Source organism: Periplaneta americana, chromosome 7, assembly GCF_040183065.1.
Source record: "Periplaneta americana isolate PAMFEO1 chromosome 7, P.americana_PAMFEO1_priV1, whole genome shotgun sequence".
In the NCBI taxonomy this organism is placed as follows: Eukaryota; Metazoa; Arthropoda; class Insecta; order Blattodea; family Blattidae; genus Periplaneta; species Periplaneta americana.
In genome coordinates this window covers 1524869-1543926 of record NC_091123.1, presented here as the reverse complement: position 1 = coordinate 1543926, position 19058 = coordinate 1524869, and the positions used below count along the sequence as shown (strand labels likewise).

At 35.7% G+C, this 19058-nt stretch overlaps 1 protein-coding gene across 14 annotated transcripts in view; it reads right to left on the bottom strand.

The window, feature by feature from the left end:
• Positions 1–19058, bottom strand: part of Rdl (Resistant to dieldrin) — a 448130-nt gene that overhangs the window by 23092 nt on the left and 405980 nt on the right. For 9 of the 14 annotated variants that reach the window (XM_069830127.1, XM_069830132.1, XM_069830131.1 and 6 more), the window contains exon 8: positions 10953–11113. In XM_069830127.1, the coding sequence (XP_069686228.1) occupies positions 10953–11113 (161 nt within the window). Of the gene's footprint in view, positions 1–10892; positions 11114–19058 lie in introns of all 14 variants that reach the window. The other 5 variants (XM_069830121.1, XM_069830120.1, XM_069830119.1 and 2 more) reach the window with 1 other exon arrangement.

Genomic DNA, 19058 nt, shown 5'->3' with positions numbered 1-19058 from the left:
GATCGCCATTTTTAAACTTCCTGCGTTATGGATTTTTAAATCACTCGCCCACTTTTATTGTTGTTTCCGGTAAATTAAATTTTCAAAAAAAAAAAGTTTTTCTTTAAAATACTCTTTGATATGTGTGGAATGCATTGCATGACATTTTGTGGGTATTTGTGCCCTTATCGGATGTTGACACGTCATTTTTAAACTTCCTACGTTATGGATTTTTAATTTGATATGTGTGGAATGCATTGCATAACATTTTGTGGGTATGTGTGCTCTTATCGGATGTTGAGACGTCATTTTTAAACTTCCTGCGTTATGGATTTTTAAATCACTCGCCCACTTTTATTGTTGTTTCCGGTAAATTAAATTTTCAAAAAAAAAAGTTTTTCTTTAAAATACTCTTTGATATGTGTGGAATGCATTGCATAACATTTTGTGGATATTTGTGCCCTTATCGGATGTTGAGACGTCATTTTTAAACTTCCTGCGTTATGGATTTTTAAATCACTCTCCCACTTTTATTGTTGTTTCCGGTAAATTAAATTTTCAAAAAAAAAAGTTTTTCTTTAAAATACTCTTTGATATGTGTGGAATGCATTGCATAACATTTTGTGGGTATTTGTGCCCTTATCGGATGTTGAGACGTCATTTTTAAACTTCCTGCGTTATGGATTTTTAAATCACACGCCCGCTTTTATTGTTGTTGCCGGCAAATTAAATTTTCAATTTTTTTTTCTTTACAATACCCTTTGATATGTGTGGAATGCATTGCATAACATTTTGTGGGTATTTGTGCCCTTATCGGATGTTGAGACGTCATTTTTAAACTTCCTGCGCTATGGATTTTTAAATCACACGCCCACTTTTATCGGTTTCCAGTAACTTCATTTTTTTCTTGCTACATTGCCAGACAAAAATGGATATAATTTCTGAACTATTAAAGATACATGCATGAAATTTAGAATACACATTCTTTAGACTATTACGAAACTTTTCTCTGTAATAGAATTTTGCTAATTGATTTCATTTTAAAAATACGTCCGTTTGTTTGCAAGAAAGGAAATCAGAAAATTGTTACTGAATTTTAATTGTTTATTTTACAAACGTAGGGACTAATATCAAAATTCTGTTACAAACAGTTTGTAGAACATGCTTTTGCAAATACATTGCAAAAACTGTTTGAATCTATCTTTAAAAACGGTTTAGATATATCGGTTTTAGTACAATCCTGCAGTGGGTATTTTTTTTTTCAAATTTGGACCCCCAAATATTTTTTTTCAAAATATTTTTATTTGGTTGAGTTGCCACAGCTATGAGCTCTCTACATACAAAAAATTAATAATTTATACCAAATATAAAAAAAGTTTTTAAAAATACCATCCTCTCCCCTTAAATTGTTTGTAGATATCATAATTTAACTTATTTATTTTGCAACAGTTTTTCCCTGTTGTGAAGAATGTATACAAAATCGTTGTCACAATCACGTTCCTGTCTAGTAGATCGTATCAAGTCTATGTCTGTTGTGTGTATTCGTGTAAGTTAATATTTTGCAGTTGCTAACAAATATTGTAACGGTCTATAGAGACAACAGAGTGAATTTCGTTTCACTACACAGTCATTCCAGATGTGCGGAATGTTAAACTTTTACTATTTTCAAACTAAATGTATTGAAAATAACATGGCTTTCGTCAACTTTTCTTATTAAAATCAATTTAGAGGTACAGTATCATTTTACAGAAGAAAGTTGTTTGAATAAAATGTATTATTATTGCAGGAAAATAAAGAAAACGTTCCGTCACGGATGTTACAAAATTTCTGAACTCACTTCACATCTTACTAACAAAAAGTGTAAAACTCAGGTCTCTGTTTCAAGCAAGAAGAGATTCATTCTCATAATGCCCATGTGAAAGCTATGCAAATCTCATGGCATCCAATTACTTCACAAACAAAGTTTGGTGTCTCTTGAGGCTATAATTGTTCAGACCATTTCTTTCTTGGTCGTCTCAGTCCATATCTATTGCGCCTGCAGTCTCTTCTTTGGTAACTCCTTTTATACTTTTTTCCTTGTCCTCAAGTATTAGAGAATGAGATCCATTATGGCTGCAATCTTTAAAGCCATCTCTTCTTCAGTCGTTGCAATTTCTTATTCCATTTCGTCTATAGTTATCAATCTATGTTTAGAAAACCGTTTTACGTCTGTTCTTTGTAGTTATCTAGCTTCTATAGTAATCTCTTTCATCATTTGAACTGAAAATTTGCATTCGATTTGTTGTACTTTCTTTTTCTTAATTTGTTAGTTCTTGCACTTACCGTAGTGAACTAAAATTCTCAACTCTTTTACCAATTAGGTTTACAGATACATCCTCGCGTCGGTTTGTTAATAAACATGGGTGAATTATGTTCAGAGTTGTCTATATATAATTGTGTTATTTGTAGAATTTTAGTTTAGAGTGTCCATCGAATTTTTCAGCCTAGTTTCTGAAGTAGGCTATGCTTGCTATTGTACGTATGATCATTCACGATTAGCGAGTTTCCACGGCCATCTGACATAATAAAAAGGTTAATCGTTCATTTCAGTGGATAAATATGAATTGAAATTGTTATCTGAAACAATTGACGGCTCAAGGTATGACAAACTTCCATGTACAGGTATGTTATTGTCATTCACTAGTTGCTATAAAATTCATACTGAGAAAGATAATATTTTATTATCAAGTTTTGATGTTAAATTTGGGTTAAAAGTTTCAGTTATAATTCTTGCAGAGAAAGATGATATGAAAGATAGATCACTTTGTCGAAGACGTAGAACTATTAAAGTTCTGCATTTGGTGTCACTATCTTTTAAAAGATTTTTGAATGAAAATACTGCTGAAAAAAATTTAAAAAATAATAATATTTTGACAACAGGATTAAAAATTAAGCAGAATTAGAATGTAAGGAAATATTTGAAAGTCAAAATAATATTTAATTATTTGGATTATGATATAGGGCCTATTACACGAAATTGAAAAATAAGTTAAATGAAAATGAAGGAAGTTACAAGTATCTTAGGAAAGTTCACATTATATTCGTTTAAATTTTTTTCCTGTGATTAAGGTGTACAACACAATTGAAGGACTCCCTACCAAAAGGGGTGGCTCCAATTTTTGGTCAAATTAATGTTTTGCTTCTTTCACACGCTAAAGAATATGAATTATATTCTTCATTATGAATTATTAACATACAATAATTTTAGTTTCGTCCTTTAAATGTGCAGAAATTTGATCCGAACAAATATAACTTTTCGTTTTGCAAAGTTATTTTACAATGTTAAATTTATTCGCATCAAGTTTATTGACATTTACAGGGCAAAACTAAAATTCTTTCAATCATTTATTATCATAATACACTGCTCTCTTAAATTGACTGAGCATATTGGGAATTAAATCAATGGCTTTCCCAAAACACGCTGTGAAATCTTTCATATAAAACAAATTTTATCTCGAAAATGAAGCAAAAACGAGCAAAATTGTATGAAACTTTTTTGTTTGAAATGTCTTAAAGAGAAACTCCCTAAAATTAATTTACGGTCCACTCTGTATGTATGTCTTGTGTTGCAGTTTATGATATCCGCACAGTATATATCTGTTTTGTGTGTTCAGTGCAAATATGGGTAATTATATCCAAATTTAATGTAAAATGGAGTATCTCTATTATTTGTTTATATTCCACCCCCCCCCAAATTGCTGATTGTAATAAATTAGTGAGTGATAAAATGAAACTCCTCGATACCCAGGACATACTCTGGAAAGGAAAGAAGGTGAGTTAAAATTTGAATTTTTAGAATGTTTTTGTTGTTTTGCACAACTTTGTAAAAGTGGAGCTACCTCCTTTTTTAGAATGTTTTTATTGTTTTACACAAATTTGTAAAAGTGGAACTACCTCCTTTTTAGAATGTTTTTGTTGTTTTGCACAACTTTGTAAGAGTGGAGCTACTTCCTTTTAGAATGTTTTTTTTTCCTTTACACAAATTTGTAAAAGTGGAACTACCTTCTTTTTAGAATTTTTTTGTTGTTTTGCACAAATTTGTAAAAGTGGAACTACCTCCTTTTTTAGAATGTTTTTATTGTTTTACACAAATTTGTAAAAGTGGAACTACCTCCTTTTTTAGAATGTTTTTATTGTTTTACACAAATTTGTAAAAGTGGAACTACCTCCTTTTTTAGAATGTTTTTATTGTTTTACACAACTTTGTAAAAGTGTAGCTACCTCCTTTTTTTTAGAATGTTTTTGTTGTTTTGCACAACTTTATAAAAGTGGAGCTACCTCCTTTTTTTTAGAATGTTTTTGTTGTTTCACACAACTTTATAAAAGTGGAACTACCTCCTTTTTAGAATGTTTTTATTGTTTTACACAAATTTGTAAAAGTGGAACTACCTCCTTTTTTAGAATGATTTTATTGTTTTACACAACTTTATGAAATTGGAGCTACCTCCTTTTTTAGAATGTTTTTGTTGTTTTACACAACTTTGTAAAAGTGTAGCTACCTCCTTTTTTAGCATGTTTTTTTTACACAACTTTGTAAAAGTGGAGCTACCTCCTTTTTTAGAATGTTTTTGTTGTTTCACACAACTTTATAAAAGTGGAGCTACCTCTTTGTTCAGGAAGCCCTTCATTGGTCCTTCCAATTCTGCTGTGTGTTAGGGAATTTTAGATTCTTTAGCCAAAAGATTTAAGTAGGATTAACATAGTTACAAGGGACTTCTTGAAGGGAAAACAGTAGAGAACATACTTTTATAGCAGACAAGACGTAAGGGAATGTTAGAAGAATAATTGGAAGTAAACATATCCACAAAATCGAATAATATAAAATCAGTAGAATAGAATAGAATGATTAAAATAAAATAATGATTCCGAATATAATTAATAAAGGATATTTGGACTACGACTGGTTGAAGTCGAAACAAACGGTAAGAGTTTAACGTGTGACTGGAAGTGGTGATGTTGATGATGATGATGTTGATGATGATGATGATGATGATGATGATGATGATGATGAGGAGGAGGAGGAGGAGGAGGAGGATGACAACAATGATGATGTGTTATGATACAGTAATTACATTCGGTGAAAATTGTTGGTGATCAAAGCAATAGACTAGTAGTATAGTCTAGATGTGAGTAAGATAAAAATGCTTAAAAAATCAACATTCATTTTCCAATTGTGAAAGTATAAGAAAAGCGAAGAACAATGAAAGCTCGGCATATACATATCATTGCTTGTTGATACTTGTGATAAAACTGCATTGCGTAGATTATTGACTCCTGGTACAAGTGAGAGAAGAATGTGAGGTGGCCACTTGCATCGTGCCCAATCGTGGAAAACGTTCTTCAGTAATACCGTCAAAGCTCTGCTTTAATTGGTGCCCGCAGTGACCATAACCTGCCAAAATATGCTATTTTGATTTTTTTCTCTCTGAAAAATACCGTTAAAACGGCAGTAGAAAGTTTTTGAATAGGCCTCAAACCTGCCCAATTATGAAAAGATTTATTCTCTGTACTTGAGAAATAAGCCTAAATTTCTATGTATTCCATGCTGACAGTGAAACGTTCTGATTATAACGTACCAAATTGTGGGAAGTGTTCCGCAGTATTTGTTACGGAGTGTCGTTCTTGATCACGAGTGATTTCGGTCTTTGCTATGGAGGTCCGACAAAACTTGTACCGAGAGTTTCAAGTGAACAGTGAAACGTTCGTTAAAATAACGTGCCCAGTCGTTGAAAATGCTTTTAGGCATTTGTTGTGGGTACCGCATAAGCTTGTGCTGTGAGTTCCAAGCCCAAAATAATATTTAAAAGTCATATTGAATTCAGATAAGTTTGTGAAATAATATCATATAAATTAGTTTTTATTTTCAGTCAATCACTTATCATGTTAAGATGGCAGAAGTAGATTCTGTTACATCAGGCTACAATATTAATATACGTCACGAATATTTTCGACTTACTTTTCAAGTCATCTTCAGGTGATAGTTTACTAACAAACAAACATTTGAACATGGTGAAAAATATTTAAAGATAAAACACACTTATAAAACACAAATAAATAGTCTAACCATGTATATTTTCTTAAAGTGGTTAAATGGCGTACATGGTATTAAATTAACATTCAGATAGAAAACCTTCCAGTAGATATAATTATAATTTATGCAATATATTAAAAAGACTGGCAGTGTACCTGAGTTGTAAAATTAAAATCGTTTAAAATTATTATTATTATTATGTAAAACTTAAGGCTAAGGCTTGTTCTTTATAAAGTTCAATATACAGAGTGTTTAAAAAATACGGGGCATAATTTCAGGTATGTATTTCCCACATGTAGACAATCAAAATAGTTCATTACAACATGTGTCCGGAAATGCTTTAATTCCGAGTTATGGCCTTCACAACATTCAAATTCACCGGAATGTTTTTCCGTATTTTTGAAACACCCTGTATTGGAAGGCTGTAGTGAAGTGGATGTAAAAGAAACTCTCGGTCTATTCGCCGTGGTAGACTCTACCATGTAACGCCAAGATGAGAAGGCCACATCATCTGAAAACCTCCACTGTACATCTTTCATATTATGCTTCTCACCACGGCGAATAGACCGAGTTTTTCTTTTACATCCACTTCACTACAGCCTTCCAATACAGGATGTTTAAAAAATACGGAAAAACATTCCGGTGAATTTGAATGTTGTGAAGGTCATAACTCGGAATTAAAGCATTTCCGGACACATGTTGTAATGAACTATTTTGATTGTCTACATGTGGGAAATACATACATGAAATTATGCCCCGTATTTTTTAAACACTCTGTATATTGCAAATTAAGCTTTCAGGAATAACTCCCTGTAAAGTTAATTTGAATAATTTCGAGGGAAAAATTGTTCCGGGGCCGGGTATCGAACCCGGGACCTTTGGTTAAACGTACCAACGCTCTCCCACTGAGCTACCCGGGAACTCTACCCGACACCGATCCAATTTTTCCCTCTATATCCACAGACCTCAAAGTGGGCTGACAACCGTCAAGCAACCAACTTCGAGTGCACACTAACTCTGTGTGACTTTAAATTGTGGTTTTCTGTTACGTACAGTGACGTGTATTATACAACTTTATAAAGAAGAAGCCTTAGCCTTAAGTTTTACATAATAATAATTTTAAACGATTTTAATTTTACAACTCAGGCACACTGCCTGCCTTTTTAATATATTGTATAAATTATAATTATATCTCTTCACCTGACATAATTAGGAACTTGAAATCCAGACGTTTGAGATGGGCAGGGCATGTAGCACGTATGGGCGAATCCAGAAATGCATATAGAGTGTTAGTTGGGAGACCGGAGGGAAAAAGACCTTTAGAGAGGCCGAGACGTAGATGGGAGGATAATATTAAAATGGATTTGAGGGAGATGGGGTATGATGATAGAGACTGGCTTAATCTTGCACAGGATAGGGACCGATGGCGGGCTTATGTGAGGGCGGCAATGAACCTTCGGGTTCCTTAAAAGCCATTTGTAAGTAAGTAAGTAAGTAAGTAAATATTATAATTATATCTACTGGAAGGTTTTCTATCTGGATGTTAATTTAATACCATGTACGCAATTTAACCCCTTTAAGAAAAGTATGCATGGTTAGACTATTTATTTGTGTTTTATAAGTGTGTTTTATCTTTATATATTTTTCACCACGTTCAAATGTTTGTTTGTTAGTAAACTATCACCTGAAGATGACTTGAAAAGTAAGTCGAAAATATTCGTGACGTATATTAATATTGTAGCCTGATGTAACAGAATCTACTTCTGCCATCTTAACATGATAAGTGATTGACTGAAAATAAAAACTAATTTATATGATATTATTCCAAAATAATATATTATTTATTAAAACGTGTGCTATTGCGAAAAATCATTTTCGGCATATGCTATAAAGTACAGTGAAAGCTTGCACTGTGAGTTCCATGCCCATAATGAAACGTTGTTTATCATAATGTGCTTAAATTTTGCTTGTTCAGTATTTCAATCAAAGCTCGTGCCCTGTTCCATATGTACAATGAAACGGCTTCTATTGTAGCGTGCCAAATTGTGGAAAATGTTTTTCATTGCTTGTGACGCACCGTCAAGCATGTGCTGTGAAGCGTGCCCGCTATAAATGTGCCCGATTATTGGAATGTTTTTCGGCTCCACATCCCAAGGTGTGAGGTGCCGTCGTGTTCTGCCAGTGCCCTCAGTAAGTTCCACACAGAAACGTGCCATAGTCTAACGTACGGTGTGATTTCTGCATGTTTTATCCTTGGTTTTAAATTAGTGTTTTAATTTTTGTGCATTTCTTTCTTAATTGTATTTACATTTTATTTTATTGCATTATATTTAAGAACAATAAACCGCTGAAGTTCATGGTAAACTTAGTAAATCATCTTTGGACTCCATGTTGTTGAGCAGTGTTGTACAATGTGTCAGAAGTTAATATACTTTAAATTGATGTTTAAAATGTTTCAATAACTTATTCTTGGAGGTATAACTATTACTTTTGTTCAAATGTTGTATTTAAATCTGTTACTTTCTATTAAAAAGTATTTTTTCCCAGTTTTTTGTTACTGAACTTCATTTGTCTATATAATAGACACATAACCAATGACTTAATTATGCATTTATATATTTTGACATTATTGCCATAGCAACATTCTACCTTTCTTTAATACAATGGTAGCAGTCTCTCTATAACTCTATTCAGTATTACATAAACTGCAGTATGTGATCTTTGTGTACACACTTATATTCTCTACTTTATCTCTTTCTTTGCCGACCCAGACCTCTGCGGCATGCAGAAATATCAATACACAAAATAAACATTTTCACCGGGCGAGAAAAAAGTAGCCAGTGTTTTTCTGATAGCTCTATCCATCGGGGATAACTTTCTTTTGAAATAAATGACGCCCGACCTTATCCGTACATTTCCTCCGAACGAAACTTCTTAAGAATATTAATCGATAGGCCTGCTTAAGGGAAGACTCAACTGAAAATCATGAAAATTTTTTTAAATTTTTTAGCTATTTCACTTATTCAGAATATATATTTTCATACCCCAAGTGGATTCAGCTCAATTCTGATTACAAATACTCGTATGTTTACACTTTTTAAATTAAGGCTGGAAGGGGGCGTGGAATTTAAAGAGCTGTCAAAATTGTTTTTCGTCGAAGAATTCTTTTTTAAAATTTCTGATTACAAATGTAGTAATTTTATGTTGGCTCCCTGAAGTTACTAGATGAATGTAGCGGAGGAGAATATTAATTTACATAAATATTCATTTTATTTTCAAATCTATTTTTCTGTGTTCATTTTTCTTGATTCAACACCAATTTTCTTATGCCAGATATTAATAAATCTGGAGACTTCGGACCCGATAGAGCAGTTCAGTGGGAAATCCGCATAACGGTGTACTGAGTATAGTGGTAAAGCGTACAGTGGGTGGGGGGTACTGTAGAATGAATGCCAACAAATACGCAAAGGAAAACGCTCTGGATTTGAAGGTTCTGACGAATAATTTGGTTTTCATACAAACTGTGTCTGAAACTATTACACGGTTAGAAAAGTCAGAGCAAGAGATGCCGGAAGCCCTCAAATTAGTTAAGGAAATGACACAGAGAATTAATGAGACACCAAGTACACCGGTTACTGAACGTGTGAAACAGAAGTGGAAATCAATTTTATGTAAAAATAACGGATATCGAACATTGTGTAACATAAACAGCAAATTAGTGGACATAGAGTCACCCGAGAATAAAGGACTGTGTCTTAGAGACTGCGATGATGTTAGGTTTTTTGGTTTTGCTCCTATCACGTCATGTGACGTAGAGCGCAGCTTTCTACAGTACAGACTTTGGCAGATAACCGAAAAAGATTTACGTTCGAGACACTGAGAATGTATCTTGTAGTGCATTGCAATTCGGTATTGTAACTGCACTTCCTAAAGACGACCAATAGGATAAATGAAAAAATTAAAATTGCTACATGCTTATTTCCACCATTAACACTGTGTATAATTAAACACAAATGACTATAAAAGACAGGAGAATAAATGTTTTTCATATTCTTTTGACATTGTCGTTGTGTAATGTATATTTACTTTCAGAATGTACATATGTGTGTTTCCCTATACTACAGTACTCTACTCTAAATAGCAACGTTGTTACCTCAACACATCTCTGTCTACCTGCAGCGAGTCAACAACCTATAGTGCATGCACAGTAAACTTATTGTATCGGGTCCAAAGTCTCGAAATTCATAACTCTGCAAGGTATTCGTACAAAAGAAATATGGCAGAACATTGTAGTGTTATTTCCATGTCTGTATTATGAAACATTCTGTATCTTTAGGCCAATCTTTCTTTTTATTATTATTTCGACTGGGTTGTACAGATTTAGTTTCTCGTCCCTACATAAGTTTTTGCTCTTGTATCCTGCAAATTTTTTATTTTACTAGGTTATTTTACGACGCTTTATCAACAGCTTAGGTTATTTAGCGTCTGAATGAGATGGTGATAATGCCGGTGAAATGAGTCCGGGGTCCAGCATATTGCTCATATTGGGCTGAGGGAAATCCCCGGAAAAAACCTCAACCAGGTAACTTGCCCCGACCGGGAATCGAACCCGGGCCACCTGGTTTCGCAGCCAGACGTGCTAGCCGTTACTCCACAGGTGTGGACTATCCTGCAACTGATCTTGGAAACTTTATCTGAAGGAATAAATATTGGCTGCTTACTGTGTAGTCGGGAATATGCAATTAATCTTGCACTGTTTACTTATTGATTTGTTTAAACTGAGACCGGACAGACAGGCGTACAACACTGCTCAGGAGCATGCTGCGGTGTGGTGTGTAGTTACCCCATGCGGCTGTGCGTGGCCCCGCGGGATGGTGCTGCAGTTTTGGTTGGCGACACTCACTGTTTGTTTGGGCGCATGGTCACCCTCCCCTGGGGGTCCGGGGGGTGGTGCATGAGCCGCGTCCAAACCAGCTTTCTTCTGCTCTGCAATCTTCTGAATGGCCAGGAACCGGTTCTTCCGCATTTGGATCCTCTTTGCCATGTAGCCAACAGTGGCGTATTCTGGGGAAGAGAAAATCCTGCCGTTAGTGCTTTGTTTGTGACTGTTATAAAATATACAGAGTGAGCCTTTTGGGTGTGGATAAAATAAAAACACCGTAAACCATTTACTACTAAACTTTATTTAATAATAATAATAATAATAATAATAATAATAATAATAATAATAATAATAAATTGAAATGTGTCTCAGTGAAACGTACAGCAGAGTTCGTATAGGTCAGTTTCTATCAGATGCGTTTCCAATTCACTGTGGGTAAAGCAAGGAGATGCACTATCATCTTTACTTTTTAACTTTGCTCTAGAGTATGCCATTAGGAAAGTCCAGGATAACAGAGAGGGTTTGGAATTGAACGGGTTACATCAGCTGCTCGTCTATGCTGATGACGTGAATATGTTAGGAGAAAATCCACAAACGACAAGGGAAAACACGGGAATGTTACTGGAAGCAAGTAAAGAGATAGGTTTGGAAGTAAATCCTGAAAAGACAAAGTATATGATTATGTCTCGTGACGGGAATATTGTACGAAATGGAAATATAAAAATTGGAAATTTATCTTTTGAAGAGGTGGAGAAGTTCAAATATCTTGGAGCAACAGTAACAAATGTAAATGACACTCGGGAGGAAATTAAACGCAGAATAAATATGGGAAATGCCTGTTATTATTCGGTTGAGAAGCTTTTGTCATCTAGTCTGCTGTCAAAAAATCTGAAAGTTAGAATTTATAAAACAGTTACATTACCGGTTGTTCTGTATGGTTGTGAAAGTTGGACTCTCACTTTGAGAGAGGAACGTAGGTTAAGTGTGTTTGATAATAAGGTGCTCAAGAAGGTATTTGGGGCTAAGAGGGATGAAGTTACAGGAGAATGGAGAAAGTTACACAACACAGAACTGCACGCATTCTATTCTTCACCTGACATAATTAGGAACATTAAATCCAGACGTTTGAGATGGGCAGGGCATGTAGCACGTATGGGAGAATTCAGAAATGCATATAGAGTGTTAGTTGGGAGGCCGAGACTTCGATGGGAAGAAAATATTAAAATGGATTTGAGGGAGGTGGGATACGATGATAGAGACTGGATTAATCTTGCTCAGGATATGGACCGATGGCGGGCTTATGTGAGGGCGGCAATGAACCTCCAGGTTCCTTAAAAGCTAGTAAGTAATAATAATAATAATAATAATAATAATAATAATAATAATAATAATAAATTCGCGTGACACAAAACCGAATTTGTTGAGTGTAGCGTTCCATTGAACCAGGAGACATGTTTGTGATTCCGGGTGTTGCCAAGGAAACTTAGCAGTGACTTGCACCTTTGTTCGCCGTACAATGCTCTTGCATTCTCGACCCGAAGTAGTTCGTCAGTTTGTGTTGTAATGTCCTTTCACTAGATGTCACTACTGCTTGCAGAGATTAAATCGCAGCAAGAGGAAAGACGGAACTTGAAGTGTTACCAACACTGTCTGCAAATATTTGCATTAAGATTGTTGTCGCTCATTTCAAGAGCATGAGGGAGAGGGAGGGGACATCCATTTCTATATTTTTCCACTAACAACAATGTAATGCGAGTTGTTTCGTATAAGGTGCATTTCCGCAAATTGTAGTGTCACATTTTAGAATGTGTCTCAGAGATTATCATAGGCATTAATCTGAAAAGTCTTACAGTGACTATTACACTTTCACTACGTCATACTACTTTTGACCCATAAAACGGTACGAAAGGACGTGTTTCAACCAATCATGGCTGTTTATCGCTACAATTTTGTTACTTCCCTAGCATTTCTTTGGTTGTCAACATTTCAAACTGCAAATTCTTTACGGCACTATAAAACATGCTTTACGATCGTCATTTGTTTCCCGCATAGATAGTCAACTGAAAATGGCGGCTCCGTTTAGACGTTTTGGTGAAGCTAACATTAGTGAAATAGATTTTTAGTAAGTCAATTAATACCTATTTTATTGTATTAGAGTACTTCATTTCTTCTAATCTTTTATATACTTCCCAGCAACACATGTTGATGAAGTATCGTCCGATATCTTTGGAAATATAATAAAAACATCTTCTTGTTTGATATTATTTCTTCTGCAGTGGAAAAAAAATGAACAATCTCTTTTTGGCGACGAATAATAGTTTTCTCGTCAAAAAAGTAGAGGGGCTGTTAGAATTATCTTCTGATTAAAGCTTGTTGTTTAGTCCACAGGTATGAACCTCACAAGTGATACCAACAAGGCACTACTTATGAGGCAATTAGGCCAGGAGATATTGGAGTAGGGTGGTCAATTCCTTTCCCTCTCCGTTGCATAAATCGTCGACTAGCTACATATTAAGGAGACTTTTTTAGGGTTTGCCAGCTGTTCTGTAGGCTTATATGTAAAAAATTGAATTTCCTTTATAACTGCAGCAGATAGATGAACAAAATGTTCATCAATCATAAAACAGACCCCGCTGAGTGTCTAGAATTGAGCCAGACTTTGCAAGGCACCATCACCGACAACCTTGTGGCAAGTCTAAGAAACTGGATCCATTTTTCACAGCGTCTTTGTTGTTGTATTTACAGCTATTATTGTTAGGCTTTGGAAGTATTATCTTCCCATCTACATCTCGGCCTCCCCAAAGGTCTTTTTCCCTCCGGACTCCCAACTAACACTCTATATGCATTTGTGGATTCGCCCATACGATTATATTTAGTATTTATCGAGCTTTAAGAAATGAATAACGCCTTCATAAGCGAATCACAAGACGCACACGTTTAAATGTAGGCGATCTGCAACGCGATTGGCTGCCGGAAATTAGAGCGACGGGACTTATAGTAGTATCGTTCGCCATTTTTGTTCTTTCGTTGCCTAGCTACCATACGAGGAATCTATTTGCCGCACCGTTAAACATTATCATGTCGTAGCTCCTATGATAATAAATCTAACGCACTGTAATTCAGCAAATAATTGGGCGGCAAATAACGTCCTCGTGTGCTTTCTGCGAACGCCAACGAAAGAGCCAAAATGGCGGGCGATTATATTCAGTATTTATCCAGCATTAGAAAATGCTTAACGTCCTCATCAGCGAATCACAAGACGCACACGTTTAAATGTAGCCGGAAATTAGAGCGACGGGACTCACAGTTTTCTCCTTCTGTATTGCGGGTGGCGTCACAGGTGCATTTGCCATACAGCTGAACTGATCTGTTTGCAGTAACCTTTGCAAAGCGTGGGCGTCACGTTTTTGATATGGGAGCAAGACTCCTTCAGCGCCTGTAGTCTTCTTTTTCTGGAGCGGGAAAGATCAAAGGCTAAAAGATGAAGCTCTCTGGTGCTGTGGAGAGCATAATGTGGCGTGGGCCGAGATTTTACGATTTCTGCTGCTTGAAGAGGCGAGGGAGGACGCGAAACTTCTTGACATTTAAATTCCAGGGTCGCCAACGTAACACTTCGCGGCGGAATCCAAATTTAGCGTTAAGGGTTCAGTGTAACTGGGCCTTGGTGGGCTTGCAGATCTACGTACTTCCTTATTCTCTTCAAAGAGGGAAATGAGTTTGACCCCAGATAAATTATGACCCAGTAAAGCTTACTGAAAAGAAGGCCTGAATGCTTGATAAAATGACGCTCATTGCTATTTAAGAGAAGACCAAGGAAATGAATAATCTACAGTATATCGTAATAACTGTAAGCTTTTATCATCCAGTCTGCTGTCAAAAAATCTGAAAGGTAGAATTTATAAAACAGTTATATTACCGGTTGTTCCTTTGGTTGTGAAACTTGGACTCTCACTCTGAGAGAGGAACATAGGTTAAGGGTGTTTGAGAATAAGGTGCTTAGGAAAATATTTGGGGCTAAGCGGGATGAAGTTACAGGAGAATGGAGAAAGTTACACAACGCAGAACTGCACGCATTGTATTCTTCACCTGACATAATTAGGAACATTAAATCCAGACGTTTGAGATGGGCAGGGCATGTAGCACGTATGGGCGAATCCAGAAATGCATATAGTGTGTTAGTTGGGAATCCGGAGGGAAAAAGACCTTTGGAGAGGCCGAGACGTAGATGGGAGGATAATACTAATGCATTAGAGGGAGGTCGGATATGATGGTAGAGACTGGATTAATCTTGCTCAGGATAGGGACCGATGGCGGGCTTATGTGAGAGTGGCAATGAACCTCAGGGTTCTCAAGTAAGTAACAATTTACTGGTTTCTTATACTTGTATAACCCCACAGTATCGTCTCAATAAGTCTGATCCGTTTGGGTATGGACAATATTAATTTAGATATTATTATAAAGCTATTATGATAGTAGGAAAATTTTCTTACTGGTTATATTATGATTAAAAGATGGGAGTTTCCATATATGACAATCAACAGTGCGTAATCTGAAAGGACAAATGAAAATCGTAGATGATTAAAATGGCTACTACAAATCAACAGCGGGCACAATGTGTTCTTTGGTATGCTAAATTTGAGAATGTTAAAAGAGTTCAAAGGTGTGCGTAATGTACCTAAACACGATTCCGTAATGTTGTGGTATCGATAATATCAAAATGGATTTGAGGGAGGTGGGATATGATGGTAGAGAATGGATTAATCTTGCTCAGGATAGGGACCGATGGCGAGCTTATGTGAGGGCGGCAATGAACCTCCGGGTTCCTTAAAAGCCAGTGAGTAAGTAAGTAAGTATTATTATGCAAATCTAGTCTTTCAGGTAAAGCTCCCTGTGAAGCAGATTTGAATAATTTCAAGGGAAAAATTGTTCCGGGGCCGGGTATCGATCCCGGGACCTCTGGTTCAACGTACCAGCGCTCTGCAAACTGAGCTACCCGGGAACTCCACCCGACACCGTCTCAACCTTTCCCTTTATATCCACACAACTCGTGTGGGCTGACGAAACGCCAGAGACCCACATCGAGTGCACACAAACTCTGTGAGACTTGGACGGTGTCGGGTGGAGTTCCCGGGTAGCTCAGTTGGCAGTGCGCTGGTACGTTCAACCAGAGGTCCCGGGATCGATACCCGGCCCCGGAACAATTTTTCCCTTGAAATTATTCAAGTATTATTATTATTATTATTATTATTATTATTATTATTATTATTATTATTATTAGTCCTCTCTCGTGAAGGCAGAACAGTTTCCCGCCATTGTGCGCGCAGATCTTGATGCCGTATCACATTCATGTGTACGTAAGCGTGCAGCGAGCGTCGAGAATGGGGCGCGGCTTTTGTCTCCTTGAATGTAGATTTACCTGCGTTGCAGGCCCAGATGTCTTATCCGCAGCAGCCTATGATTTGAGATTCTATACAGACTCAAATAAGGCAAGCGATACTGTACCTATAGGTCTATTGATGAGCAATTTCGTAAGAGAAGGAAATAATATACAATTTTACGTAATTTGTTACGAAGATAGTCGATACGTTTGTCCCATTTAAGATGTTTTTAAATTATGATCCCTAAATGTGCTTACAAATTTTCTTAGATTTTCAGAAAGCTTCTGGTATAGATAATCATGGGATACTTCTAAAAAAAAAACATGTGTAACAGTATGGTTTATAAATTATTTTAATATTCTATAGTTGCTAATTAAATGAACTTCTTGTAGAGGAGTAGTGGGTACTGTGAGACACAAAATTATAAGACATATGTATGCAAGTGAGAATTCAAGTCTTTTTAAAATCAAGTGTAATAGTAATAGACATTAAAACATGGAGTACAACAATACATAAACAGAAATGTTAATAGATAAAGGACATAATATACAATGCGTGTTTGTCAAAAAAATGCAAATGTCTCACTGTTCCCATTCAGGGGGGTACAGTGAGACACCACAGTGTCTATTAACGGACATTGAAATGATTAACATTTATTTCAAAAGAAAGGAAAGCTTGCTGTTTCTTTATCTTGACATGTTCTGTAGACTTATTTAGAATCATTTTGATGTCTGACTTCGAAACCATTGAAACATCTGGAACATTTGGAAAAGTGAATTTTCCATGGCATTTAAAACTTTTGTGAATAAATTAAATGAATTTTTGGTGACAACAAAGCTTATAATTATAAGAATTTAATTTAATTGTTTATTATTTTATAACATTCTCTTAAATTTTGTGAACATATTTTTATTTATGAAACCATTCAAACGTAATGTATCCATTATTGTAAATTATAGTTCCTAAATTAGTTACTAGTATGTTCATTTTTAATGTTAGTTGCTGGTAAATGTAATATAATTACAGTTTGTCGTTGCAAATCATTGGTACATGGGAACAGTGAGACGTCTCAGTGTACCCCTCAATGGCATGTTTCACTGTTCCCTTTACGCATAGTTCGTTTAAAAATGGCGCCATCACTTCAAAATTAAAACAAGAAAGACGAAACTTTTCCAAACATACCTCAAATACCATAGTATTAGCTTAGATCATATATGTAACAGATATGTCGGGCTTATAGGCTTTGAGGTTAACAACTTTTGTCAGGTTTACTACGCTGCCATCTAGTTGTTACATAAGGAGTCACGTCATAATTCCCATTTGAATTGCATTAGCGATTGTGCTGCCATCTCGTGTTCGTTTACGGCGGACGGGTGGCGATCCTGGAGGTTGTTCTCTTCAAAGTGCTGCCGATTTTAACGTAGCGAGGAGTTATGTTACATATATGATCTAGGGTATTAGGTAACAAAATATTCATATTTCTATTTCCTTTGTATATCCAATATAACTTTCATTAAACACAAACCAAAATTTTACTTCTAGAGTGAAAAATTACGAATTTGTTTTTCATCACTCACCTTTATAATTAGAATCAAATCGAGTATGAAAATACTGTTACTTTACTCATGCAACATACAACTCCACTGTTACCAACATCTCAACATCAAAATTTACCATGTAATAAAAAAATGTCTCACTGTTCTCCCTGTCTTACTGTACCCAGTTCTCCCCTAAACATTTATGAGTAGCTGACGAGACAGACTTCAAAAATAAATTAATATTCAGTATTCGCTTATCTGTATGATATAAAATTTAGTGGACTTTTGTTTCTACTTGTTTGGATGTCAGTAGTTCAAAGTCGACAAACACAACATTCTGGCGGAAACACCATCTTTCAATAGGAAAGAGCGGATGGGACAGTGAACATGGAAGAAGTGGAATCTGGTTCCCGAAATTATCTTTCCGCCTATTCAAAGCTATTTTTTTAGGAACAGGATATTTTCCCATTCATTCGTTTTCAGAGCAGTTCCATTCTCTGAATTCTTCTATAAGAACGGGTCCACGTGTTTCTCCACGCCATATTTCACTAAATATCTGAAAGAGACGCTCCCTCACCGATGGCAATGCGGACTGAATTCTGCACAGTTCAGCTTGTAAGCTTTTCCGGTCCCTATATAATACAAACGTGGATTTCTAGACCTCCTGAATGTTACGTTCACAACTCGATCTTATGATTTCGTCCGCCTTCAGCAGCGGAATTTCACTTTTCGCGAGTTACTCCCATTTTGCTCTAATCAGAATGCCATCAATTCATAATCATGTCATCATTTACGTCATTAGCAACGAAACAATACGAGTTTAATCAGTTTACCCATAACTGTAATTTCATTGTTTCAGGAAATCGATTTGTTTGTAATAGAGCCTTAATAAACAATAAAATATCACTTTCTAACTGCATCACCCTGAATTAGCTATGCTAAGAGACGAGAGCGTTCCACGCCATCTGCAGCAATTAGAATCTTGCTCTAAATTGAAAGGGAAATTGTCATTCGAAATTTTCGTGCCATTTAATGATAAGCATTTTCTCATTATGTGTATTACATAGCAATTAAATAGTCGTGCATTAAAATCGCATTCGTACGGACAGACAGACAGACACCTCCTGCTTTTATAGGCCTACTCTCAAAATCCGCACCGACGAATTAATATTGTGGGTGGTTCAAGTGTAACCCGGACCTTATTATAATTA